Raw genomic sequence first — 27,545 nt, 5'->3', positions numbered from 1 at the left:
ACACCCCTTCGACTGATGACCTGGAATGTGAGAGGGCTAGGGGACAAAATCAAGAGGGGATTAGTACTACAAGCTGTGAAAAGACAGGGACCTGCATTGGTTCTCTTGCAGGAAACACACCTCACGGGAGGGTCCTGCTAGGCATTAGACAGGAGGGGTTATAAAACAGTAGTGCACTCTGAATTCACATCGGGCTCAAGGGGGACGGGTATCCTGGTTAAAAAGTCTTCCCCGTTCATTGTCATGCATATTAAAGTCAATGAGCAGGGTTGTTTCGCAGCGATTCAGTGACAATGGGAGGGGAGGCTCCTGAACGTGGTGTCTGTCTACTTTCCCCCAGCACTCCACTTGTTTACTTACGTTGCCATCATTGGGTGACTTTCTTCTGACTCTGCCGGCGGGAGATGTAATTATTGGGGGTGACTTCAACGCAACAGTAGATGCTTTAGCAGACAGGTTTCCGGCTCGGGCCGAAGCGCCCGGACCCTCCCGCTTCCGGAACTTCATGGAGGCTCTGGGGCTAACAGATATATGGAGGCATACACACCCCACCGCAAAGCTGTGCACTTACCATTCAACAGTACACAACAGTTTATCGCGAATAGACTATTTCCTGGCGTTGGGGAACGGCCTACAGAATGTCGATAATATAGAAATCCAACCCAGGGGGATATCTGACCACTCCCCATTACTCTTAACTCTCACCACCCAGGAGAAATCACGTAGAAGGATATATCCCGTCCATGCAACGTACCTCAGGCTCCATAAAAAAAAAAGAACTCAAAGCAGTGACTAAACACTACTTCGACGAAAACGCGACATCTGTAACCTCTCCCGCTATTCTCTGGGAGGCGTACAAGACGGTACTCCGGGGACAGGCCATAACGTCCATTACGGGATACAAACGCGAGCGACAACGGGAGCTGCATGACTTAGAGCTAGCATTACACGCAGCAAACGCGGCCCATATGGCAGACCCTACACCAGACACGTCCCACACCCTAACCACACGTCAACAGCAGCACAGGGAGCATCTGAAACAACAGACAGTTGACAAAATTGCAGCGACCACACATAGGGTATACGATATAGGGGATAAGGCGGGGAAAATGTTGGCATGGTTGGACAAGAGAGGGGGTAGCACCAAGGGAATACAGCAGTTGGACAATGAGGAAGCGATACTTCAAACACGCCCGGAGGAAATAGTGCAAGCCTTGGCAGAACATTTTGAGGCAGTCTACACCCCAGATAGGGAAGTGACTGCGGAAGCAGCACGAGCTTCACTTAGCCACATAGTGACACGAACGCTGACACCGGAGGCGGCCACAGAGCTAGAAGTAGATATCACGGCCGAGGAGATCCAACTAGCTATGCATGCGGTGCAGTCAGGGAAGGCACTGGGACCCAACGGCATCCCAACAGAATGGTATAAAATTATGTCTGAAACGCTTAGTGGGCCTTTATTGGCAATGTACACCGAAAACCAGTCGAAGGCGGAACTCCCACTAGACCAACGGACCGCGACAATTGTGGCGATCCCCAAACCCGGGAAACCACCGGCGGACTGTGCATCTTATCGCCCAATCTCTCTTCTTAATGCAGAAGCAAAAATTTTGGCAAAACTCTTAGCCAATAGGATAATTTCCCACCTCCCGCAACTAATCTATCCAGACCAGTCAGGCTTTATGCCCCACAGGAACACTGCCCTCAACCTACGACGAGTACACGGTGTGCTGGCCATAGCGCCCTCGCAATCGAAGCCAGCGGTCATATTGTCACTCGATGCGAAAATGGCCTTCGATATGGTGGAATTGGCAATATCTCTTTGAGGCCCTGTCCCGCATGGGGTTTGGCCCCAAATTTATAGCCTGGGTGCGACTGCTGTACACCAACCCAATTGCTCAGGTCACAGCGAACGGACACATTTCCCATACGATTCCGCTAGCACGGGGTACACGTCAGGGCTGTCCCCTATCACCACTACTCTTCACTATAGTGCTGGAACTCCTGGCGACATTGATACGTACAACCCCCTTGTTGAAAGGAATCGCCTGGGCGGAGGGTTGGGAAGATCGTCTCTCACTATACGCAGAGGATATGTTGGTTTACCCGACGGACCCGGAACATGGCATACCGGAACTCCTGGCAGTCTGCGACACACAGGGAAAGACCTCAGGTTACACCATAAACTGGGCGAAATCGGTGCTGTATGTGCTGCGGGGACCGGCTACCGTTGTGGGTATTGACTGCCCTTTACGACTAGCTGGGACTACTTTTAAGTACCTTGGTATTCACGTCACCGGGGACCCGACGGTCTTCTATGAGAAGAATTTGAAACCACCTCTAGAACGTTTAAAACACGACGTACAACATTGGGCGGCATTGCCCTTGACCCTGCTGGGCAGAGCGGCACTACACAAAATGATTCCTATACGCGCTCGATAATGCACCGTATCCGGTACCACCAAGATATTTTAGGCAGGTGTCAGCTTTGGTGTCCAACCTACTATGGAGCAATCGCCCTGCACGTATTGCACACGCTAAAATGAATAGGAGTTGGTATGAAGGGGGGATTGCACTGCCGAACCGACAATTGTAGTACTGGGCGGCACAGTTAAAGACAATTAATCAGTCGATACACGCACCCCAGGATGACCCTGCGTATAGGGCTGATAGGGCACAACTAGGCACTAACAGTATGCTCGCAGCCCTATATGACAAAAGACTGGCAATGAAGATGGTGGGACCCACAAAACACTCGACCACGCTATGGCATACAGCGCAGGCTAAACTAGGGTGGAAGGGTGGAATCACCAAACTCACCCCACTATGGGATACCAAAGCCTTAGGTCGAGTGAGACAAAGTAAGGGCTTCACACAATGGGACAACATCGGCATATCAACGGTGGGAGACCTATGGGACAAAGGAACGGTGGTTCCCTTTACCCAGCTGCAACAATAATATGAATTAGGGGCGACTGAATCCTATAGATACGTACAGATTAGGCAAGCCCTGCTGACAGCAATACCAGCAGACACAGATGTTCCGGAGGCATCCCCTCTTGAGGACCGCCTTCTCACGGATTACATGCAACAGCCCTTACATACCGAAAATTGATTAACAACCTAACGAACCCTACATTGAAATTGAGAGAGAAATGGGGAGCTGAGATAGGAGAGATTGACGATTCGGAATGGAATGAGGCGCTGGCATCTCCAAAAGAGGTGGGCATCTCGGCTAAGTTCCGTCTAGTGCAGCTCAAAATCTTGCACTGGGTGTATTACACGAGAACCACTCTACACAAAATACAACGGGCCCAACACACCTATTGTCTTCGAGAGTGTGGGGAGGAGGGAACATTTCTACATAATATGTGGGACTGCTCCCGTATAACCGAGTACTGGAGACAAGTAATGCGTACCATCTCCCAGGCGTTGGAGGTGTCCCTTGCACCTGAGCCCCACAAATGCCTACTGAACATATGGGAACCGAACGACCTTACTAGACACGGTCAGATCTGGGCTACAGTAGGTATGATGATAGCGAAGAGAGACATAGCTCAGAAATGGGGCGCGGCAGAACATCCCACGTTAGCACAGTGGTGCAAGAATATGGATGGGGTGATGATTACAGAAAGGGCGGTTTATGCAGCGAGGGGGAGCCCACGCAGGTGGAACAAGATCTGGACCAAATGGAACGTGTTTAGGGGGGAGATATGTGAACCACTGCAAGAAGACGAACTGTCAGACTCGGAGGAAGAAGATGACGAGGAGTGAGGCCGGATGGGGTGGGTATGTTTAGAGTTCTGAACTAAAACTAGAGAAAGTTAGATTTCTACTCGACTAACTATGTTATGCGAAACCTGTTTGACTAAGCCAGTGCTATACTCGGATTGTCATGATTGCTAAACTGTATGTTTTCAGCCAAATTCGGTACTACTTGAACTTCTGCTCCATTGCATGCGATATGCGGTACCGGATTGGCCAGACAGCTATTGTGCCCTAAATTACATGCTTGCTACATTGTATGTTGTATGTGTTGTTTTTCTTATTTAATAAAATGTTTTAAAAATATACTGCTGACAAGAAAACCCAAACAGTTTCGAATGGGGGTCGACGGGAAGTGATTTAATAACATGTTTGCAAAATGAAATCTATATAGCTGAATTGCTGCTAGGTGTAAAGACCTCAGCTGATAGTGATGTAACATCTGACGCTTTTAAATGAAGCTGCTCTAAAAACAGGACAAGACATTGATGCATGTCAAAAAGGGGAGAAAATCGAATATGCTACTTACCAGTATGCATCTGTTCTTGGCATGTAGGGCTGCTGACATTCATATCTGTGCACAGATCGCCGCCTAGTGTTGGGTCCGGATGATTGCACATTGTTCTCCTGGAAGAGTCTTCGAAGTATCACGAGAAAGGTGGCTCCTCCCCTGGACTACAGTGCGCATGGGCATCTACTACATCCTCAGATTGTTTTTAGCCATTGTGTTCGAGATGGAGTGAAACTCAGTGAATGATGACCATGCTAGAAATATATGTGAATTCTGCAGCTGCTACAGGCGCCGGGGAGGAGGGCGGGCGATATGAATGTCAGCAGCCCTACATGCCAAGAACAGATGCATACTGGTAAGTAGCATATTCGGTTTGAGGCATGTGGGCTGCTGAATTCATATCTGTGCATAGAATACATAGAAGTCCCTCCATTATCGGCGGCCGCCCGTGCCAGCTGCAGCAGTATGGAAAAGTGTTTTGAGAACCGCCTGCCCTACAGCTGCCTGCTGTTTGGAGTGCACATTAACACAATAATGCTTTGTAAATGTGTGTGTGGTAGACCATGTGGCTGCTCTACATATGTCTTCCAAAGGAAAGTTTCCAAGGAATGCCATAGAGGCCCCCAACTTTCTGGTGGAGTGGGCCCTTGGTGGAATGGTGAGAGTACGTTTTGCTTTCAGATAGCAGATCTGGATACATTTAACGATCCACCTAGCAATACCAGCCTTGGAAATAGGGTTACCTTTGTGGTGCGGTGCAAATGCGACAAAGAGTTGCTTAGTCTTCCTAAAATCCTTGGTCCTATCGATGTAATACATCAGGGCCCTTTTGACGTCAAGGGTGTGGAGCATTCTCTCCGCCAATGACTCAGGATTTTGGAAGAAAACTGGTAATTCAATAGTTTGGTTGATATGGAATTGACACACAACTTTGGGTAGAAATTTAGGGTTAGTGCGAAGCACTACCCTGTTAGAATGAATTTGAATAAATGGCTCTTGGATAGTTAGGGCTTGTAATTCACTAACTCTGCGTAGCGACGTAATCGCTATGAGGAAAGCCACTTTCCACGTCAAGAACTGAATCTCACAGGAATGCAGTAGCTCAAAGGGAGGACCCATCAGCCGGTTGAGGACCACATTGAGGTTACACTCCAGAGCTGGTGGAGTCCGCGGAGGAATGACTCGTTTAAGGCCTTCCAGAAAAGCCTTAATGGCAGGCACCCTGAAAAGGGAGAGGTGCTGCCTATTCTGGAGGTAAGCGGCCATTGCAGATAGATGTATGCGAATGGAAGCATAGGCCAAATTACATTTGTACAGATGGAAAAGGTAACAGATGATATTCTGAATAGAAGCATCTAGCGGGTTTATGTTGTGGTCTGCACAATAAATGACAAACCGCTTCCATTTTGCCGCATAGCATGCTCTGGTAGTGGGCTTCCTCGCCTCCCGAATGATGTCTATACAGTCGGAAGGCAAGTGCAGATAGCCAATCTCTAGGACTTCAGTAGCCAGATCGCCAGATTGAGCTGTTGCGGATCTGGATGCTGAATGTCGCCATGGCTCTGCGTCAGAAGGCTGGGTGTGAGACGTAGCTTCTGATGCGGTGCCACGGATAGTTCCAGAAACGTGGTGTACCATGGTTGGCGAGCCCACGTTGGAGCAACCAGGATGAGAGTCATCGAGTGCTGCCTGAGCTTGCGTGCCACCAGCGGTATCAGTGGTGCTGGGGGAAAAGCGTACGCAAATTTGCCTGACCAGTTCATCCATATCGCATTGCCCTGCGATTGTGGGTGTGGGAACCTGGCGGCGAAGCTTTGGCATTTTGCGTTCTCCCTTGTGGCGAACAGGTCTATCTCTGGATGACCCCACCTTTGGAAGTACGGTTGGAGTACTGATGGATGTATCTCCCACTCGTGCATCTGGTGGCTGTGCCTGCTGAGCAGGTCCGCCATCTGATTGTCCTTGCCCGGGAGGTGTTCTGCCATGAGGAAGATGTTCCTCTGAATGGCCCACGTCCACATGCTCTGAGCTAGATGAGACAGCTGCGGAGAGTGTGTTCCTCCCTGCTTCTGAATGTAGTACATGGCTGTCATGTTGTCCGTCCGGATCAACACGACCTTGTTGCACAGATGTGCTTTGAGTGCCATGAAGATTGCCATCAGTTCGAGAACATTGATGTGCATCTTCCGTTGCTGATGCGTCCATAGTCCCTGCACTGTGTAATGGAGTACATGAGCTCCCCATCCCTGGAGAGAGGCGTCCGTTGTCAGGATGATCTGTGGCACAGGCTCTTGGAACGGTCGGCCCTTGCAAAGGTTTCGTGGATTCCACCAATGCAGAGAGTTGTATGCCCGACCGCTCACCAACACTAGGTCTTTCAACTGCCCGTGAGCCTGAGTCCACTGACGTGCTAAGCACTCCTGAAGCGGGCGCATATGTAGCCTCGCGTGCGGGACTATGGAAATGCAGGAGGCCATCATGCCTATCAACTGCATAAACACTCTTGCTGGAAGCGAGTGTTGAGGTCTGAATTTTTGTATCAGAGATTGAATGCTGCTGACTCTCACTGAATTCGGCTGTGCTGTGGCCGCCAGAGTGTTTATGGTCGCGCCCAGGTACTGCCGTACGTGGGCGGGCTGAAGGTGGGATTTTGGGTAGTTCAGTGAGAATCCCAGATTGTGCAGGAGGTGAATGTTGTGGGACATGTGGGCGGCGCACTGCTGGGCTGACTTCGCTTGGATGAGCCAGTCGTCCTGATAGGGGTAGACGTGGATGTTCGGTCTCCTGAGATGCGCCACCACTGTCGCCAGGCACTTTGTGAACACCCTGGGTGCCGTGGTGACACCGAAAGGCAAAACCTTGAACTGGTAGTGTTGGTTTTGGATGGTGAATCTGAGGTATTTCCTGTGTGAAGGGTGCAGAGGAATGTGAAAGTACGCATCCTTTAGGTCTAAAGTTGCGAGAAAATCCCCCTGCCTGAGCAACGGGAGCACTTGCTGCAGGGTCAGCATATGGAAGTGCTCCGACAGGATGTAGTAGTTGAGGGGCCTGAGGTCCAGGATGGGCCTGAGGGACCCGTCCTTCTTTGGAATCAAGAAGTACAGGGAGTATACCCCTGTGCCTCTTTCTGGCATAGGCACGAGCTCTATTGCCCCTTTTTGCAGCATGACAGTGACCTCCTGCTGCAATAAGTGCAAGTGCTCGTCCGACATAGGACGGTGCCTTGGGGGCATGTTTGGTGGAGTGGATGTTAAGTCCAGACAATAACCGTGTTGGATAAGTTTTGTGACCCACCTGTCCGTGGTGATGGACTTCCAGACGGGCAGGAACTGCTGGAGTCTCCCCCGACCGGTGTTGTGTGGTCGGGGGGCAGTGACAAGGCGTCACTGTTTGCTGGTGGCAGAGGACCTGGAGTTGTTGTTGCCACGTCCTCTACCCTTGGCGCTGTTGCCACGATATCCACCTCGACTCTTGTTGGTGTAAGTAGTCTGGGTGTTGCCTTTGTAGTATTGCGTGGACTGTGAAAGCTGACCCCTGGAGGCGCCTCTAGCGCTGGAGCGACGAAAGGACCCACCCCGAAACTGCTGGGACTGTAAGGCACCCATGGATTTAGCAGTGTCAGTGTCTTTTTTCATTTTCTCTAGGGTGGTGTCAACCTCCGGGCCAAACAGGTGATCTGGGTTAACAGTTTGGTTCAGGATGGTGGTTTGGATGTCTGGCTTAAATCCAGAGATTCTCAGCCAGGCATGTCTCCTAAGCATAACGCTGGTGTTTATAGCTCTGGCCGCGGTATCAGCTGCGTCCAGAGCGCACTTAATGGAAGCGTTAGAGATGAGCTTCCCTTCCTGAATCAGCATCTCAGCCCCTTCCTTATATTGATCAGGCAGGTGTTGCAACAGGGTCTCTAGTGTATCGTAGTGTGCCCTGTCATAGCGCGCCAGGAGAGCCTGTGTGTTAGAGATGCGCCATATGTTGGCTGCCTGTGCTGCTACCCTCTTCCCCGAAGCCTCAAAGACCTTGGATTCTTTGTCTGGGGGAGGAGCATCACCCGTAGTCTGAGAATTGGCCCTCTTCCGGGCATTCGAGACGACAAGGGAGTCCAGAGGCAACTGTCCTTTAATGTAGGTAGGATCAGTAGGTGCCGACCTGTATTTCTTGTCAATTCTAGGGTTTATCACCCTCGCCCTGGTTGGTTCTTTAAAGATCTCAGCTGCATGCTTTAAAACACCTTTCAGCATAGGCAAAGTTTTTACAGTTTTTTCCGACACTGAAAAAGTGTCAAAGAGGAAATCCACATCCACAGGGTCAGCATGCAGCTGGACATTGTGATTGGCAGCGGCCCGTTCAATGAGGGCATTGAAAGCAGCAGAGTCTTCTGTAGGTGAAGTCTTTGCAGCAAAGAGTTGAGGGTCTTGTCCTGAATGAGGATCCCCAGGGTCACCACCAGCTGCCCAGGGCTCATTGGTATCCTCAGGGTCTGTATAGACTGGATAACTGTATTCATCCTCTTCATCTCCCTCACCAGCATCCACATCGGAGTAAGTGGGCGACACATCATGAGTCTGTGGTGAAATGGGTTCCACCAAGACAGGAGAGCAAGCAGAGTCCTTCTTGAGAGGGATCTTGTAAGACTCCAGCTGGGGTTCTGTGGTGATTTTCCACTTCAGGAGGGAAAGCCTGCCCGTTTCGGCGTCGATGAAGTGTTCCTGACGCTCGTCCCCCGAAGGTCGTCGAGGTCGCGGGCCTTTGACCACTGACGACGCCTTCGGCGCCAAGGAGACCTTTTCGGGCACGCCGGCCACTGCCTTAGGAGCGAAAGCCTTCGGCGCCGTCTTAGGTGGCAACGTACAGAGGATCGGCGGGAACGCCTTAACTGGTTTCTCCACAGGCTTCGCAGGCGGAGGGTCCTCAGGTTCGACCGCCGCGGTGCCGTCTTTGATGCGCTGCAGGGAGTCCATCACCTTTTAGGTGAACGCGGCGGATGGACGCGCTGGTTCAGCGGAGTCCTTCGAGGCCGCTTTCGGAGTAGGATCCTTCGAGGCCACTTTCGCAGTCGACTCACGAGGCGCAGCACCCTTGGCCTTGTCGTGCGGACGCAGGGCAGAGAGGACCTTCGGGTCTTCAAGCCGCCTCTTCGGGTCACCGAGAGTTTTCTTCGGTTCGGCGACAGCCTTCTTCGGGTCGACAAGGCCCTTGCCGGCGTCGACCGTCTTCGGCACCGACGCGCCAGTATCGACCACCTTCACCTTCATCTTTGGCGCGGCAGACTTCGTCTCGACACCCTTGACGTGGCCTTTCGGCTCGACAGCCATCTTCGGCTTCTCTTCGGCGCTGAAGCCTCCGAAGTCATTGAGCGGACCAAAGGGGTGCGCACTTTCAGTTTCGATGTCTGCACCTGCGCAGTATCTGGCGTCGAGACCGTAGGTTTCACTTTCTGTTTCGTTTTACCAGGGAGTGGCTCTGCAACAATGTCGGTGGCCGGGCCCGAAGGCGGGGCCGTGGAACCCATATCGAGGTCTTGGGTAAGGCCCGAAGGCGATCCCTCGATCCGGGCCTTATGAATAGGAACGGCCCCAGAGTCAGTTTGAGGAAGCTCCTCGTCCGAGCTATCCTCCATGGCACCGAGGGCACCGTCGTCGTCTCCTACCTCCACGACGACTTCTTCGCTTTCGAACACCTCAGCATCAGCGTCGTAGTCTTCTTCGACGTCCGATGCGGGGTTTGATTCCGAGATGTCCTGGATATATTCTTCCTCGACATCCCCTGCATCGAAATTGTCCGCAGGCGCCGAAGCAGATTGCTGGGCCTCCAGGCGCGCAGCACGTCGAAGCTTGAGTGTCTTCTTGGACCTGAAGCGTGAACAGGCCATACACTTGGCCTCATCGTGGTCCAGCGACAGACACTTGTTGCACACCGGGTGGACGTCGATGTGGGGGTACTTCGAGTTACAGACCGGACATCTTTTGAATGGACTTTGGTCCATGATGGATGGTCGATAAGTCAGGAGCGTCGACTAGGCCTTCCGCGCCGAGAGCACGTGGAAGTACAGAAATCCGGCTCGGAGCCGAGCTAGAAGAAGTAAAGCCGAACGCAAGACAATACCGACGTATAGACTAAAGACCTTTTGGTCTCAAGAAAGTTTTTCTATCGATTCCGATAAGAGGGATTCAAAGACATCCGAACCCAATGGCGGAAAAAAACAATCTGAGGGTGGAGTAGATGCCCATGCACACTGTAGTCCAGGGGAGGAGCCACCTATCTCGTGATACTTCGAAGACTCTTCCAGGACAACAATGTGCAATCATCCGGACCCAACACTAGGCGGCGATCTATACACAGATATGAATGTCAGCAGCCCACATGCCTCGAACTGCTAATTAATGTAGTAAATATAAAAGACATCAAATTGAAGAGGAATAAGTCATATCGCAATAGCTTTGCAGAAGAATGCACCCGCTCACCATCAGACAATAAACAGACACTAAATGATATACAGGCAGTGCAAACCTTCAGCCAGATAGGCATACGAGGGCCATAAAAGCGAATACAGGGATAATGAAACATTAAGGACTGACATGATAAAAAATATAATGTTAATCACCAGTGAAAATATTTTACCAACGGGTACTCACTGACGAATGATGAGCCCGCTTGGCATGTATATGCAAAATGAATGTTGTTCTTCCAACAGGTTTGGTAGTTTCTTTAAACTGTACGTGATTATAGCAACACATTATAAAACCTGTCTGACTTGCAAATAAAAAATACTTTTTTAAATACCACTTACCATTAGGTGATTTAAACTAGATTTACAAGTTTCTCATTAGCACGATAATGAATCTGATTTGAACTGAAGCTAGTTCTAGACACCTCAACAAAGTAATGTATAATTTAGTGACATTCAAGGAGCAACTGGGCTCACTACATGCATAAACCTTAATGTCTGAAGCACATGGCTCAAGAATATCTATTTCTGATGCAATTTTCTCAAATTGAATAGGAATAGAGGACTTACCACACCCACAACCCTGAGAGCTGCCGTCATGGAAATGGGCGGTGTGCTGGGCTTGGAAAGAGGCAGATGCCTTGGGGAACTGCCAGCCACTTGCTGACCATGACTTGGTGAACTGGGTGCTGCTGCAGATGCCTGAGAAGGTCCATTCAGATTCTTGAACCCTTTGGCGGCCAGCTAGACAAATAAAGATTAAACGGTTAGAAAACTCCTTACTGATAACTAAATCAAAACAGATGTAAATAACTTCAAGGTAAACAGAGTCAATAATTTAGAACCGGATACAGAATCACTCCCAACTTTATGGGCATTAAGCAAACTTGATTGTGCACTAGACAATCTGGTACTTGATTCATAGTTTTGTTTTCATATCATTGCAATAATCCTTTTTTTTCAATTTCAACAAGTTTTTATTGTTTTTCCATACACAAAAAACATACGGTTATCGTGGAGATCTCGTTACAGGGTTTCCAGCCAAGGTTCGCTGGCTGTGTGGCGCCACTTTACAGATTTTTCGTGCTAGTCTGACCCCCTTATCCAATTGCCCCCTTAGAGGGTAGGTGGGGGGTGTGAGAAGGAAAGAAAGAAAAAAGAAAAGAAAGGAGAAGAAAAATACAAGAGGTTTGCTATTCTTGCTGCTGACTCGGCCTCTTGTTGAGGTTATGCCGTGCTCAGGCTGGTTGTTTTGTGCTGGAACAGTTTAGCAAGAATACACTTTTTAAAATATTTTACACTCTCCTTAGCGACTTGATACACTGCTCGCTTCCTCTCTGGTGCCTTAAGAGAAGTCCATTTGTTCCACAAAAGCCCACGGTGTTTGCACCTGCTCACAATTATCATTCAAACTGAAATTTAAAACATAAAGTGTGATATTATTGAGCGATTGACAAAGGAGGTGGGTGCATTTTAGGAACGCTCCCAGACCTACTCCATCACCCACAACCAACCTGTTGCCCAGGAATACATCTGGCCGCCAACACCTCCGTACTGAATTCCCTGGGCCACAGAGTAAAGACGTAAGGGGACAGAGAATGGCGAAAGGGCTCAGCGAAGTGAGCAGCGGCCGCGGTCGCCTAAGATGGCAGCGGTTTAATGAGGTGACCCGGGCTTGGCATTCGGGGACTCCAGGATGCTGTTTACCAGCCGGTGAACATCAGTGAATGGTTTTCATTGAGCTGGTTGACCCTGCTTAGTAAATAGCTAGGCCACAAGCTCCTAAGTATTTCTCTTGGGACCCAGACTTGTAGGTACCTTCCTTGAGGGCCTAAAATTGCTCCTATGTAATTGTAGATAGTATTTACATAGCGCTTCCTGCACCATATAAGGAGATGAACTGGATTGTGGCGAGAACCACACTACTGAAAAACACAACATTAGAATTGAATAGTTAGTAGATTAGTAAGAAGTTCTTTTCAGTGCAATAATTGTGTTAGGTTTGCATCCTTGATTCCTCATGTTAGTAGAGTTCAGAACAATGATAAAAAGATGAATTTCAAAGGGGAAGTCGTGAATTGTTTTGGGTGTCAGTTAGTTGGGTGACATGGCTAAAAAAGGAGGGGTAAGTTTGAGAAGGATGTTGGGAACCCACAGTAGCCAGAAAGGGCAGCTAGAAAACAGCTTTGAAAAATTCTGGGTGTAAACAGAAGGTGTGATATCATCTATAGATCAAATAAGCAAAGGGGGTTTGAAAGAGCAGAAGAGAAAAATATTTTCTAGCTTCCATGCTTGAAATCTGATATTTATCTTTATACAATCACTTTAAAAAGCAGATCATAATGATGCAAATACATATATAAAAACACCAATAACAATATTAAAAAAGACTCAAACCATTATCTACCACAAACATTTTTTAACAGAATATCAACAATTCATGCACAAATTATCTATCAAGAGAACATAAATAACTAGAAAGTATTAATATCAGTTAGGCCCAATCAACAGTACAAAAGAAAAAAAATGATTACAAGATAATTACATTAAGCAAGCATACTGTGGACTTTAAAAACATATCCACAGGTGAACATAATTCGGGACAATCAAATTGTTGCAAATATAGCAGTGATACTCTGCCCTTTCTGAATTTGTCCTACTGTAAAAGAGGGATATAAAGCATTGTAGGAAAGTGCCCCTTTTTCCATGGTTGCCCCCCACATTTGACAGCTGTTGATGCTCTTTGACCAAGTGTGCCCTGGGTCAATCAGGTACTTAGGGCCTATGTTCTTTACCTAAAACTGTACTGTTGTAAACCCAATTGGCAACTCTATGGCCACATGTAACTCCCTTGTAAAAGATACCAAGGGCACTGTGGCCAGGGAAGGACTGCAGCACATATTGTGCAATTTTTAGAGGCCTGGTACCTTAACACACACACTGCCCTTGCAGGCTGCGTGTTTTGGTGCATAGAAAAGTGAAGAGTCGACATGGCACAAATCCCTGTGTGCCATGCCTACAACCCACTGCCTATGGCATAGGTAAGCCACCCCTCTAGCAGGGTGCACTATACCACTAGATATCAAACTGATATGTCTCATGCTGTGGCAAGCACTGATAGTACAGAAACAACAAATATAAGATTTAGATTGTTAGCTATGCTTCATGTTTGACAAAAGTGAAAAATATGAAAACACTCTCCTTACATGATCATCCCATGCTTTTTTCTCTCTTTCGTAGGCTTCTCTCCTTTTTCTCTCAAGTTGTTCTTTCAGTATGGCAGCTCGAGCATTAGCTTGGGCCTGAAAACCAAAAGTCATGTAGACATAAATGAAACCTTTCTCCTAGTCACTTATGGATAGATTATACAACAAGCATGTCACCCTATGAGCTACGGGCAATGATGACTAATTATAGCTTAGTTTAAATGATATACCAGTAACAGTTCCCATGAATACTGATTGTTTACCAGAATGAAACACCTTCTATAACTATTTAAATTCAGAAAGGATGTAAATGCTCCCAAAAATACAAAGGCGCAATGCATGAAATTGTGGCAGTCGTGCAACACCAGCCTTGTTTTACTGGAAAGACTACAACATCATCAATTAATAATATGTTCTTATTTTAATGTTTATTCTTTTGAAGAACTCAATTTAACTGGATTCAACAAGGCGTATCATAGCTGGAAAGTGTCTAGAATTTGAACTTTCCTTCTACCAGTCTGGTCATACCTATAAGTAGATAGAAATACCGGTATAATAATCTATTGAGGGCCTGAAACTATCACAATCCATGGTAATGACTAAGTTATAAAGTGAAAAAACAACAGGGGTGTGCCTAAACTAGTGCCTCATGAGTCATGCATCCTAAGCTACAGATGTGCTTAATGAGTCTCTTCAAAAACACTGTTTCAAACTAACTCAAAAATGCCATAATCCTGGGGGCGTGACTTAACTGGCGAAGATGGCGGTCGCAGTTTGCTAGAGCTCCGACCAGCCAGCTAATATCCTGGTAAAATATCCTACCTTCAGACATCCCTGGAGGTGTGCCCCATGTGCCGGAGACCCATCCAACCTCAGCCGGGTTCTCAGACGCGGGCCGGGAGTCCGGGTGTGTGGCGGCGGCGGCCACTGCAGTCCCGCGTTCTGAAGTGGCCCAGTCGGGATCGGCTGAGAGAGAGCCGGGACCTCGATTTATTGGCCGAACCGGGAGCAGAGGCTCGGAGGACAGCGTGGTGGTGGGGGAGCTGTCGGTGAGGGGGTGCGCGGGCCGTTGGGTGCGGCGGCGAACGGGGGTTGCTAGCGGGGGGCCTATCCCGCCCTACATAATCTTCGGGCTTGCCCTGGGGGCATTCGGGGGGGTTTGGCGGCCGAGTCGGACCGCAGTGGTGGCAGCAGTGATACGCCGAAGGGAGGGGCAGGGCCCTCCGGGACATTGGAAACCCGGTCTTCGCCCTGGGCTGCCGGTTGAGGGGTAGCTGCCTGGTGCTGGAGGTACGACAAAGGCACTAGGGCTACTTCACGTTGCAGCGCGGCGCAGGCCCCCAAAGGAGTGGAAGGAAACGCAGCTCAGGCTTCCCCCCCCCTGAACATAGGTGCGTTATCAGAGATATTGTCTGTGCCCGGGAGGGATCAGGGTCCGTGGCACAGAGTGGAGGAGCAGGGCCCTTGGGGGTGACGGCAGCCATTGGGGCTATCCTCGAGGCGGTTGCCACCTCCTGTGGGGCTTGGAGAGACAGATCTTGCACTGGGCTCGGTGTCCTGGATATTGGCCGTACTTGCGCTCAACCGGCGCGACAGTCTCCCCTTACGGCTTGGTGGCAGCACTAGACAAAGGTGGTGGAGGCCATACCAAGCAGGGCACCATAGACAAATTCACCGGAGCGGGTGCGGTGACAGGGGCTGCTGGAGCGCAGGGCCAGATATTGGACAACTCGGCACTAATGGCAGCCATGACTCAGTCCAGGGATATGCTGGATGCGAAGATCGGGGCTGTGGGTTTTGACGTCATGCTGCTGCGGCAGGATTCGCGGCAGGATTCGCGCAATGCAGTGGACCGCGTGATGGACCACGTGATGACGTCACGACCCTTAAAGTCCGCGTGGACCGCGTGATGACGTCACGACCCTTAAAGAGAAGGTGGTGGCAATAGAGAAGATTTAGAAGGGGCTGGCGCTGCGGGTTGAGGACGCCGAGGGGAGGGCTCGGCGCAACAATCTGCGCTTCGTGGGATTTCGGGAGGGATGCGAGGGAGATAACGTGGAGCGTTTCCTAACACAGTGGCTGGAAGGCTGGCTTCCCCCTGATGCCCTCTCATAGGGCCCTAATGCAGAAGCCCCCTCAGGGGGCACGTGCACGGCCGATCATCGCCAAATTCTTGAACTATATGGACCGTGATACTATTCTGAAGCAGGCCAGGGCTAAGGAATCTCTCACGTGCAATAATACAAAGATCCTCATCTTCCCAGACTACACGCGCCTGGTACAGCAGCAGCGACAGTCCTTCCTAGCGGGCAAGGCTCTCCTCCGAGACTTGAAGATCCAGTATGAGCTGTGATATCCAGCCCGCCTGAGAGTGGTGTATAGGTCTCGCACTTTGTTCTTTGACTCTCCGGAAGAAGTTTGCACATGGACTGATGAAAATGTGAGGATGTGGGTTCACACACCGCCTGGCCGGGATTCTGACTCTTTGTCAAGTGAGGTGGCTCGAAGGGGCCCACAGGGCGAACAGCAGGGCAGCAGGAGATCAAGGTCCAGGCAGCGCTCGCTGTCTGGTTCGGCCCTCCGGCAGAGGGGCTGATCGTCGGAAAGACAGGCTTCAGCAGACTGATTAACCGGTTCAAATGTACATAAACAAAAAGAATCCACTCCTTGAGTGTAGAGCGTATCCTTAAAAATGTGGGGAACACCCTTGTTGTTTTTGGTCCCCTTACACACCAACCGGCCCCTTGGTGTCATGCTTCATCATCGGGTCATCGTACCCCTCTACGGGGTACGGCGTGCTGCGACCTACGAATACGCGGGAGCACTTAAGATGACTATGTGTGGTGTGGGTGGGGTATTTAAATGTGAGTGTATGGTGGGGTTTAGATCTAAGTGAGTGAAGTTTAAAAAGAACCTGGCCCGTGGGGTGGCAAAAAAACTTTTAATGGGCCCCCAGGCTGCTGCTATTAAAATAGAGTGTGGGAGGTTAATAACACAAACAATGTGCACTACCTCCTCTCTGTGTGCGTCGACATGTTTCGGTGTAAAACACCTTCTTCAGGATGGGGTACACAAATTCCCACCTTACTCACGTTTCTCTATCTTGTATCAGGTTTTCTAATAAAAGTGAGAATTATAGTGCAGGTAATAATGTACCTAACAAAACGTCGCTTAATGGTCGACCTGTTGAGAGAAGAAGACCATAGGTAAAGTGACCAGTGGTTACAGGTGACAAAATTGCGGTAAAAGTATCTGACTATAGGCGTTCATCGTGCCTATAGTGGAAAAAAAAAAAAAGGGGGACAAACTAGACTCACTAAAATATAACATAAAACACACACTTTCTCTGTAAATTCGGTATTTTAGCGATATTCAGAACATTGCACCCTTAGTAGTCAGGGGTTATTAGGTATAATGTTGAGTGCTCCTGTGAAAAGAAAAAGACACTACACGCCCCTATACATTGGTAACATACTGTTTTGTAGGGGTAGAAATGCCTCATGAGCCCAACGTCAGGGTCCCTTCTGCTATTTAGCACCTGTCAAAAAAATGGAGTTCAGAGTCCCATTTTTACTTACCTTAGCATTGTGGAGAAAATGCTGCTCTCTACCATGTGTACTCACGATTTCAGCGAGAAACTTCCTCCCGACCGACCCCTCCGTGGCTTCAGTGATTGTGCCAAGGAGAGTGCTAGGTACGGGTATTTGTACTTTTTCGTTGGGCTCCGATCATTTTTAGATTGAATAATTAGCGTTTCCTGCCTGCCCTTTTAAGGGCTTCATGCCGGTTCTGCTCGCGTCTCCATGCGTTAGTGTTGAGATGTCGCGCATGCATGCTGCCCGCGGCTGAACCTGGGTGTTAGTGGAGCCGCGCATGCATTGTGCTGAACCTCACGTGTGTAGCGCTCGTTTTTCAGGTGGATGCGTGCGGTCAGGCGCATGCGTATGCTGCTCTTTGGGCTCTCTTTGCGTATTTCATGTTCCATATGGGACCGTCTTTCAGACTAATTTCTACTAAATACATGTTTATTTACGCTAATCAAAAATGGATACTCGTTGGTTCTGTAAGTATTCCCTCACCACTGATAGGGGTTAGTAAAACCTATTTAGCATTAGTGATTCATCCTATGATACACGGGATGAGCCGGCAAGGGATTAATAGGTTATTCTATGATATACGGAAAGGTGTAATTAACCAGGTAGATTTGGTCAAACTAGACTGTGTTAACTGTTTAGTACATACATGCAAGCACTTAGTCTTTTGCTCACTGGGAACGGTAGGGTGAGGTCCTTCTTGACTAAGTGAACAAAGTATCATCAATCCACGAGCTTCACAATAAAGTGGTTTCAGGGGGTCAGCCAGACTCGCGGAGGAGTCTGGCTTTCCCAGGTACGACAACGGGTGTCGAACTGGGTTGGGAGGCGGGACGGGTCGGAAAAGAGGTAGTGGGTTCATACGGGCACGACTGTCCCCAGTTTCCGCACTAGTCTTAAAAAAAACCCTGTTCCACACTCCTGTACACCCCAGCTCATAAGGCTATAGATAGTGAAGTAGCACCGGTGATCCCCTCACAACCCCGGACCCTGGCACTTAAAGTACTCAGACGGACGTTTGATTTCTTGTTCTTTTTGTTCTTTTGAGTTTTCCGGTACAACAACTCCGGATGAAGATCGCTGACACCCCTACATCCCGGACAGGAACCTGAGCACCTACCGAAGATGAGGGACCTTTTGATAGACCGATCCCCAAAGGGCCATCCTGCCACAACGGATCCTGCTGCTTCATCCCGCGAAAGACACTCTACTAAAAAGAAGAAATAGTTTATAAAAAAAAACGCTATATTCCAAGACCTAGTCTACGGCCTGTCTCTCCTACATTGCCACACACATCTATTGGGCTGGGTAACCGCTCACGTTGTGGTGGGCGGGAAGGGGTAAGGCCCAAGGGTTATAGGTGGATGCTGGGGATCCATTGGAAGAGTTGGTACCTGGCCCCCAGTTGGGGACCTGGCTCCTATCTGACCACGACAGATGCTTCCATGTTTGGGAGGTATGGGTTGGGGGGGGGGGTAGGGGGAATAATGGGGGGGGGGTTGTATTACCTGTTTGATTGCGCATTCACAGCAGTTACTTGGAACTCTTTCTGTACCTTGGGGAACACATGCATATGTCGTGAGAATGTTTGTCTGTTGACATGCCTGGTACGGAGGCTAAACGGCGGATGACCCCTGAATCTCTGTGTGTGGTCAGTTGGAATGTCAGGGGGGCACTGGAGAAGGTGAAGCGAGGGGCCCTTCTTCAGTACGCCAAGAGAGCTGAGGCCGACGTGCTCCTTCAGGAAACACACCTATTGGGCACCAAAGCCTTATGCCTCCAACGATATGGGTATCTTCAGGTGTTTCACTCGGGGTTCACGAGTGGCTCGCGTGGTGTGGCGGTATTGATTCATCGTAGGGTCCCATATGAACATGAGAGACTTTGGTCTGATACGCAGGGACGATATGTCTTCGTACAGGGCAGAATTGGGGGAGAGGTCTTGACCCTGGGTAGCATATACGCACCGCCGACACTACAGTGGTCCCTGTTGGAACTGCTACTAACAATATGGGGGGACATGCCGGATGTATTCTCTGTTGTGGGGGGAGATTGGAATGATGTAATGGCCCGTGACTGGGATAGATGGAGGAGTGAAGGGGTGGCTGGATCCCCTACCAAGCTACATTCCCTAGCAACGGGGTTAGACTGGATAGATGTCTGGAGACACATACATGGTCCTCGCTGGGAGTACACCTACTTTTCCACAACACATGACTCATTCTCCAGACTCAATTACATATTTGTCCTCAGGGGGTTGGTACACAGAGTGATGTCAGTAAGTATTATGCATTGGGCCCTGTCTGATCATTCGCCTGTTGCACTTACGCTTCAAATTGGCCCCGGGAGGCAGCTTCTTAGATGGCACATGTCGAGGTGGCAGCTGCAGAAAGGGGAATATAGGGAACACCAGGCCAAGGAGATAGATAATTACCTGTTTGCGAATGTGGGATCGGTTGAGTCGTCGGCGGTGCTTTGGGAGGCAATGAAACCCACTTTGCGGGGGTAGATATTTCCTGGTGTGTGGCTGCACGGAGGGATCGGCAGTAGGCGGATATTGAGGCACTGGAGCGTAGGGGTAGGGAGGCACGGGGGTCCCGCTAGGTGGCAATTGGTGGTGGCTCAGCAGCAGTACGCAGCACTACTACTGGACGAGGCTCGTCAGGCTTGGCTGGCAACGCGCAGTAGGGTATATCAATGGGGGGATAAATCAAGCAAAATGGTTCACCGTCTGTGCCAGGGTACGTTTCACGCCCAGCCCCTACCACGGGTCTTGGACTCGGCGGGGGAGCCAATCCTAGAGCCGTCTGCTATTGCCGAGAGCTTTGCGGCGTAGTTTGAGTACTTGTATTCTCCCAAAGAATGTCTAGGGATGGAGGTTATTGTGAAATTTATGGATGATCTCCCGCCTAAGACAGCTGCGGATGAGGTGCGAGAGCAATTGGACCAGCCTCTGTCGGACGATGAATTGGGTGCAGCCCTGGGTGAATTAAATCCTGGGAAGGCCCTGGGTCCGAATGGGTTCCCCAGCGTATTTTTTAAAAGGTTCTTTGTGCAGTTGACCCCGCACTTATGGCCGGTGGTGGAGGAGGCGCGGGAGGGTGTCCTTCTTCCCCTGGACTGGAGGCATGCGGAGGTGGTGGTGTTCCACAAACCAGGCAGACCTCCGGAGCAGCATGCATCATATCGCCCCATCTCCCTCCTTAATATCGAGGCAAAGGTGCTGGCCAAGGCTTTGGCCAATCGACTTAAGCCGCACATCACAACACTGGTACACCCGGACCAGGCAGGGTTCATGCCTCAGAGGGCGACACGCCACAACATTAGGCATGCTTGGGGAGCCGGCAGCGTTACTGCTGGCGGATATGGACAGGGCCTTCGATTCTTTGAGTTGGGTGTACCAATTCGCATTGCTGCGGAAACTCAATCTGGGCCCGCGTTTAATGGCTTATTTCCAGCTGTTATATACTACCTTAACGGCTTTGGTGCGGGTGGGGGGGGGGGGCATTTCTCGCTCCTTCCTTATCCGGAGCGGTACCCGCCAGGGCTGCCACCTCTCCCCTTACCTTTTTGCGCTCGCCATGGAGCCGCTGGCGGCCTGGATGCGTATATATGCTCAGCTTAAAGGGTTCAGATGGGCGCCGGGTCTCACAGATAAAATAGCATTATACGCGGACGACGTCCTGTTCTTTCTTACGGACTTGGACGAGTCGGGGCCACAATTACTGCGCATTCTCCAGATTTTCGGCAAGACCTCTGGGCTATATATGAATCCCCATAAATCCACACTGTGGGTCCTGGGGGGTGGTCAGGGGGTGGGGGAATGGGCATCAGCCCTTCAATTGGCGATGGGGGGGGGGGGGGGGGAGAGGGGGGATGAAGTATCTGGGGGTATTCTTGTCTGATGTTCCGGCAGTGTCCAGGGGTCGTAACCTGATCCCGGTGTCGGATCGTACTAAGGAGGATCTCAGGTGTGGTCTTGCATTCCCCTGACAATTTATGGTAGGTCAGCCATTTTTAGGATGGTGGCGCTCCTTCGTCTCCTTTACCAGTTACAAAATCATCCCTACCACATTTCGCCCATGTGGTTCCGACAGGTCAACTCGGCGCTGGGTGGGTTTTTATGGGGTGGGGGTGCGGTTAGGGTGGCCCTGCGTACATGCTTCCTATTCACATACACGGGGGCCTAGCTACCTCAGATATCCTCTCCTACTGCCAAGCCGCACACTTGCTGGTCCTCAATGAATGGTGGTATGGGGATAGGAGTGACCCAGTCTATGCGGTCGAGCGGCAGCTCATGGGTAGCAACTCCTTACATACACTACCATATTCCGCGCCATGTCGGAAGACTCTGCCCCCGGCCACGCAGGTGGTGTTCCATGTTTGGAGGCAGGCCCAGCGTAGGATGGGCTGGTGGAATGTCCTGACTAAAGAGACTCCTCTTTGGGGTAATGGGCGCTTACCTCAGCTGGCGGCCCTGCAGGGCTTTGGGGGGTGAGACTCCATAGGCATCTCGGTTCTGGGTGACGTGATGTCTGATGTGACGCTTAAATAATTTCAGGATCTGCTGGACGAGTACGCTATGCCACAATCAGTTTTTTAGATACCTACAGTTCCGACACGCGCTGGCGCCTAGTCTGGCGGGCCTGGAGTCTCTCCCTGATTTCAGCCCCATTGAAGCTAAGGTCTTTATGGGGGAGCTGCCGGACTGCAAGATTTCCCGCATATATCAGACACTGATCATTCATTGTTCCACAACCTTCCAGCGGCTTAAGATGGTTTGGGAGGCAGATGTAGGGGAACTGGAGGAGGAGGATTGGGCAGAGGCATTAGCAAGCCCGCGGGGGTCGGCAATAGCTACACGACTGCGCCCGATTCAATTCAAATATTTACATTGTATATATTTTACCAGAGTGCGCTTGTGGAGGGCAGGAATGATTGTATCCCCTGAGTGTCTTAGATGTGGCTCAGAGGAGGGTGTCTTTTTGCACACGGTTTGGAGTTGTCCATCGCTACACAGATTTTGGAGAGGGGTGTTCTCTTGCCTGTCAGAAGTGCTGGGCTGGGAGTTTCCTCGCACGCCACGTTTGGCCCTGCTACATGTCATGGAGGGGGTTGGGGGCAATAGATATAATCGGTATCTCCTATTGCTTGGTCTCACGTTGGCAAAGAGGGACATAGGTAGGGCTTGGAAAGCACCTCAGGCCCCGTCGCTGACTGCATGGAGAAATGGGATAGATTTCTGCATGGGCCTAGAACAGCCGGTTTTCACTGCCAGCGGGGGTCCCCGTAAACATTATAAGATTTGGAAACAATGGGCAGACTACCGGGGACTAGATTTAGATCCGCCGTTGGAAGGGGATTCTCATCTGACAGGTTAATGGGTGTGAGGAAAATGAGCTCTGCTGCGGGCGGGTGGGTGGTTTTGTATGTGATTCCAGCTAAGTGCCCTTCGCGCTAACTTGGACACTGTGGGGACACTCTGTTTGCCCTGCCTCTCACCTTCACGTCTCGCCGCTCCCGCAGCGCGGGAGCCGCTTCGAGGGAGGACCGCCCCACCAACGCTGTAAGCTGCCTGCTGAGCCGAGCCTGAGGAACATCTGTGGTGCAGAGAGGCTGCGGGGGAGTAGCGCGGCAGGGACTCACTTTCCCAGGAGTCCCTGCCTGACCATGCAACATCCGGTCAGCGCCCCCTGCGTGCCCCGCCCACACCGGCAAACGGCTAAAAAGGAGGTTGTGGAGCCTAATCCTTGTGACCCTTCGCGCTAACTTGGACACTGTGGGGACACTCTGTTTGCCCTGCCTCTCACCTTCACGTCTCGCCGCTCCCGCTGCGCGGGAGCCGCTTCGAGGGAGGACCGCCCCACCAACGCTGTAAGCTGCCTGCTGAGCCGAGCCTGAGGAACATCTGTGGTGCAGAGAGGCTGCGGGGGAGTAGCGCGGCAGGGACTCACTTTCCCAGGAGTCCCTGCCTGACCATGCAACATCCGGTCAGCGCCCCCTGCGTGCCCCGCCCACACCGGCAAACGGCTAAAAAGGAGGTTGTGGAGCCTAATCCTTGTGACCCTTCGCGCTAACTTGGACACTGTGGGGACACTCTGTTTGCCCTGCCTCTCACCTTCACGTCTCGCCGCTCCCGCTGCGCGGGAGCCGCTTCGAGGGAGGACCGCCCCACCAACGCTGTAAGCTGCCTGCTGAGCCGAGCCTGAGGAACATCTGTGGTGCAGAGAGGCTGCGGGGGAGTAGCGCGGCAGGGACTCACTTTCCCAGGAGTCCCTGTCTGACCAAGCAACATCCGGTCAGCGCCCCCTGCGTGCCCCGCCCACACACGCCCTCTCATCCGTATAACAGGAGCCCTATTGAAAGAACAACGTTCCTGTATCTTTAGACCTATTTCTACGGTTCTTGAAATTTACACAGCCAAAGGGGTTAGTTCTGCTCTTTATGGGGCTGAGTTATGGGGCTCATCTATTACAAACGAACTGCCAAGATCCGAGAGGAAATTTTGTAGAGCAATTATGTCCCTTGAGGAAATATAATTTTTGGTCAAGTTGTGTTCCCCAGCGAGAACCCCACCGTCTCCATGTACTAGCTTGCAGTGCATGTAATTTCCCTCCTGTGCCAGCTACGAAGACGCAAATACGTTTGCGTCCATCTTTAACTTGTCCTCTTTCAGATCCGCCATGAACGGATTGAATATTCAGTTCCTATCTATGCCGTGCCACCGTCTTTTTGTGGTACACTTTGCACGTTTTTCAGCTCTGGCGAAAGTAGGCCCAGATTCTGCCATGAAGCCTTTTTCGAGTTCTCTCCTGTTTCCTGACTCCGAGGGCCGCAGCCCAGGCTACCTCTGTGCCAGTGGCCCCCACCTTACTTCTTGCGCGACTCCGGTGCATAGCCTAACCTCTGCCTGCCAAGACTGTATTCAACCTTCGAATTATCTGCTCCACTCCTCGAAAACACATTCCTGTCTCGTAGCTCAAGTAAACATCCTCCCAGCTACAGGAGCAGAGGGCCAGGCTCTTCTGTCTCCGTGCAAGTAATTCATAGACTCCGTTGCCATGGTAGGCCCATGCCCCCTCACCCCGCATGCCGACATGTAGACACATGTACACGCATTCATATTCAGAATAGGGTAGTCTATGTCTAGAGACCTTTTCCCTTCCAGATACTACTGTTCCTTAAACATATGATATCAGATACGATTTGGGACTAGGTTGATCTGACATCCCAGACTTATGTCTCCACTTATGTCTACACTTGTAGTGCTAAAAGTCAAGTCCCCTTCGCCCTCCAGTTACACGTCAGATCCACGTCAAACAGCTGCGCGCGCATCTCTGCCATGTAATTATGCTGACACTGCAGGATTCTCTAGTGGTTCCGCCTACTTGTGACATCATGTTAAATGACGTATCCGGTGTACACCTTCATGCACGCCTATTGCCATGCCTCTTTTGTGACGTTTTCATGTTTTATCTCTCCTTTTTCAGCAGTCACGCCTACTATTACGCCTACTGTATGCTCATACATTGTAATGCATTGACTATATATATGCACTTTTGTAAACAATATGTGTTCTGTCTTCCCTTCCTGAACCCTGTGTGGTGAATGGAATGGTTATGCCACCTTGGCTCGAGCCAATAACCCAATTCCTTTTACAGGAATAAAACCCTTTTGAGTTAACCTCAATATCTCGGATTCTGCCTCTCATTTTTCTGAGTTATTCTTATTGATTATTGATAGCAAATTAAGTATAGGTAATCGATATTACCACAGTTCTGGCGCCCGAATAGGGACCCCTCCCCCACCCCACGCGCCGGTGGTGTGTTGCAGGCCTAGCCCCCTGCCCACAGCCGGACGGACACTTACGCGTACCCGCAGGATTTCCTGTATCTCCCTCAGGCCAACGGAGGTGACTGAGGCTGCGATCAACACCCAGACGAGGCGGTGAGGCGTGCGGAGGATCCCGACCTGAGCCTAGCTGAGAGAGCAAGATCCGTGGTATACCGAGGCCCGCCAGGTTCCGAAGTTTCCGAAGTATCTGCGTCGAGTCCGAATCCAGTCCGAGTCGAGTCCAGTCCAGAGTTTTCCGAGGCCTTCTGTTTCCGTGCTTCCTGGTGAGTACCGTTGCTAGGGACGCATCCTGACGTGCGCATTAGTTTGTGCCGGTCAAGTCGGGTTCGGGTACACGAACCTGTTCTGCACTGTTCAGCAGTGTATCTGTACTGTATAGCAGTACATCTAGTTTGCACCTGTAAAAGGTGTATCTGTGCCGTTTAGCGGTACATCCTGTTGCACTTGTCACTGTTATCGATTAATGTGGTTTGTTTTTGAAATGTTTTAATGTGTCATTCAAATGTCGTGGTATGAGTGAATGTTCGATTTTCATTGTTGTGCTTAAACGTGTCTTATGTATAGCATGTTAGTGTCCACATCTGAGTAAGAACCTAGTAGCCAGATTTCAGAATGCCGTTGTTTTCCAAATTAAGACAAATAAAAACCCGTAAGGGGGTTCTAGAAGAAGCTGTTCCCATTCCACCTAGGGACACTCCAGGGTACTTTATGTACCATAAGCATGGCTTAGATGCTGTTTTATTTCTTGACTTATGGGTAGACTACACTAAAGAACTGTCAGAGAATCAGAGATGGCCCGCTGCTGGGACATGGGATGCGGATTGCATCATGAGAGTAGAGGAAGCGTTATGGAAAAAGAAAGCTAGACAGTCACAGAAAGATGCCATCGAGTTATGGCGTAAAGAGTCGCACAGGCGCACAGAAAAAGCTCATAGATTAGAAGAGAAGAGTAAGGAGGACCCCGAAAAGGTCCGAGAAAACGCATTAGTTGAGGAAGGTATCAGAGTGAAGTTAGAACAAGTAGACAGACAGCGAAATACGCTTATGAATGGCATGTTCCCCATCTTGTCAAAGGGCCTGCCCAAGGCCTCTCCAGAAATACCGAAGGACCTACCACCCCCATTGCTCCCGACTAAAACACATCCGAGGACAGCAAAGGACGTTTTCCTTTCTTCCTACTTAGACGATGTTGTTCCCACCTATGTTAATACCCCAGCTCCATTGCCCCCCGCGCCTGCGCCTAACGGTCTGAATCCTTATGGCCTTTCTCCCCGACAAGCTACTCCTCCCCCGAATCCTCCTGCTCCTGGTCTTCCAGTTCTCCCTCCACCTCCTCCTACTTCCCTTGATACAGACCCTTTCGGAGCCGGTGCCTCAGGAGGCGCGTCCGGAGGGGCAGGTTACCGGACCCCACCACCAAACCCTCGCCTGAGTCTTAGAGAGGTGTCACAACAGCGTACACCCAAAACAGATATTACAATTTATGGAGATCGCCTTGAAGATTGTAGATATGACCCGGTACCTGGTAAAAAGAATGACATAGAAATGTTACTCGCATCAGTACGTTTACGTCGAGTCACGAACTTCCTAATGACACTACCTGGAATGACAGAACATATGGATCAAATATATAAGTTTGTGCAGACAGGAGTAGGGCCTGAATGCATTAAGGAGGCCATGGCCCATCAGAAAGTGGAAACTAAAGCCAAGTTATTACGGTTTCTTATAAACTGTTTTATTCGAGAAGCAGATAGGCCGGGTGCGAACCCGGCTGACCTGAAAGCACTCCATAGGTGGGGCCGACATATAGCCGATGGACAGCATGACAAGGAAGCCAGTATAGATAACATGTACCGAAGGATCAGAACTTCGATAACTAAGATGCATGAGCAAAGAAAGACCGAACCAGCAGTAGATTCAGACAAACAAGAATCCGACGAGGAGGAGGCAGAGGAAGAACCAGAAACACCAGTACAGGCACAAACACTAGTTCAAGAACAAATGCCAGTTAGAGACATGATAGCGTATGTAGGTAAAGGAAGACCGTTTAAAGATCCGGTGCGTCTAGTGCGCCCGGAATGTAAAAGAATATATCAGGAAGCCATGTGTAATCCTAAAACTCCCGAACACTTATTCCAAGCCACCGACCGAGTACTTCAAGAGCGCAT

The 27,545-nt window shown here is 50.3% G+C and overlaps 1 protein-coding gene across 2 annotated transcripts in view; it reads right to left on the bottom strand.

Annotated features, from left to right (window-relative positions):
• Window positions 1-27,545, bottom strand: part of LOC147661202 (serine/threonine-protein kinase Nek1-like) — a 1,124,062-nt gene that overhangs the window by 602,201 nt on the left and 494,316 nt on the right. For both annotated transcript variants that reach the window (XM_086951243.1, XM_086951242.1), the window contains 2 exons: window positions 13,931-14,026; window positions 11,295-11,468 (listed from right to left, as the gene is read on the bottom strand). In XM_086951243.1, coding sequence (XP_086807369.1) covers window positions 11,295-11,468; window positions 13,931-14,026 — 270 coding nt within the window. The remainder of the gene's footprint in view (window positions 1-11,294; window positions 11,469-13,930; window positions 14,027-27,545) is intronic.

Source organism: Lissotriton vulgaris, unplaced genomic scaffold (assembly GCF_964263255.1).
Source record: "Lissotriton vulgaris unplaced genomic scaffold, aLisVul1.2 SCAFFOLD_228, whole genome shotgun sequence".
Taxonomy (NCBI): domain Eukaryota; kingdom Metazoa; phylum Chordata; class Amphibia; order Caudata; family Salamandridae; genus Lissotriton; species Lissotriton vulgaris.
This window is presented reverse-complemented; position numbering and strand designations above follow the sequence as displayed.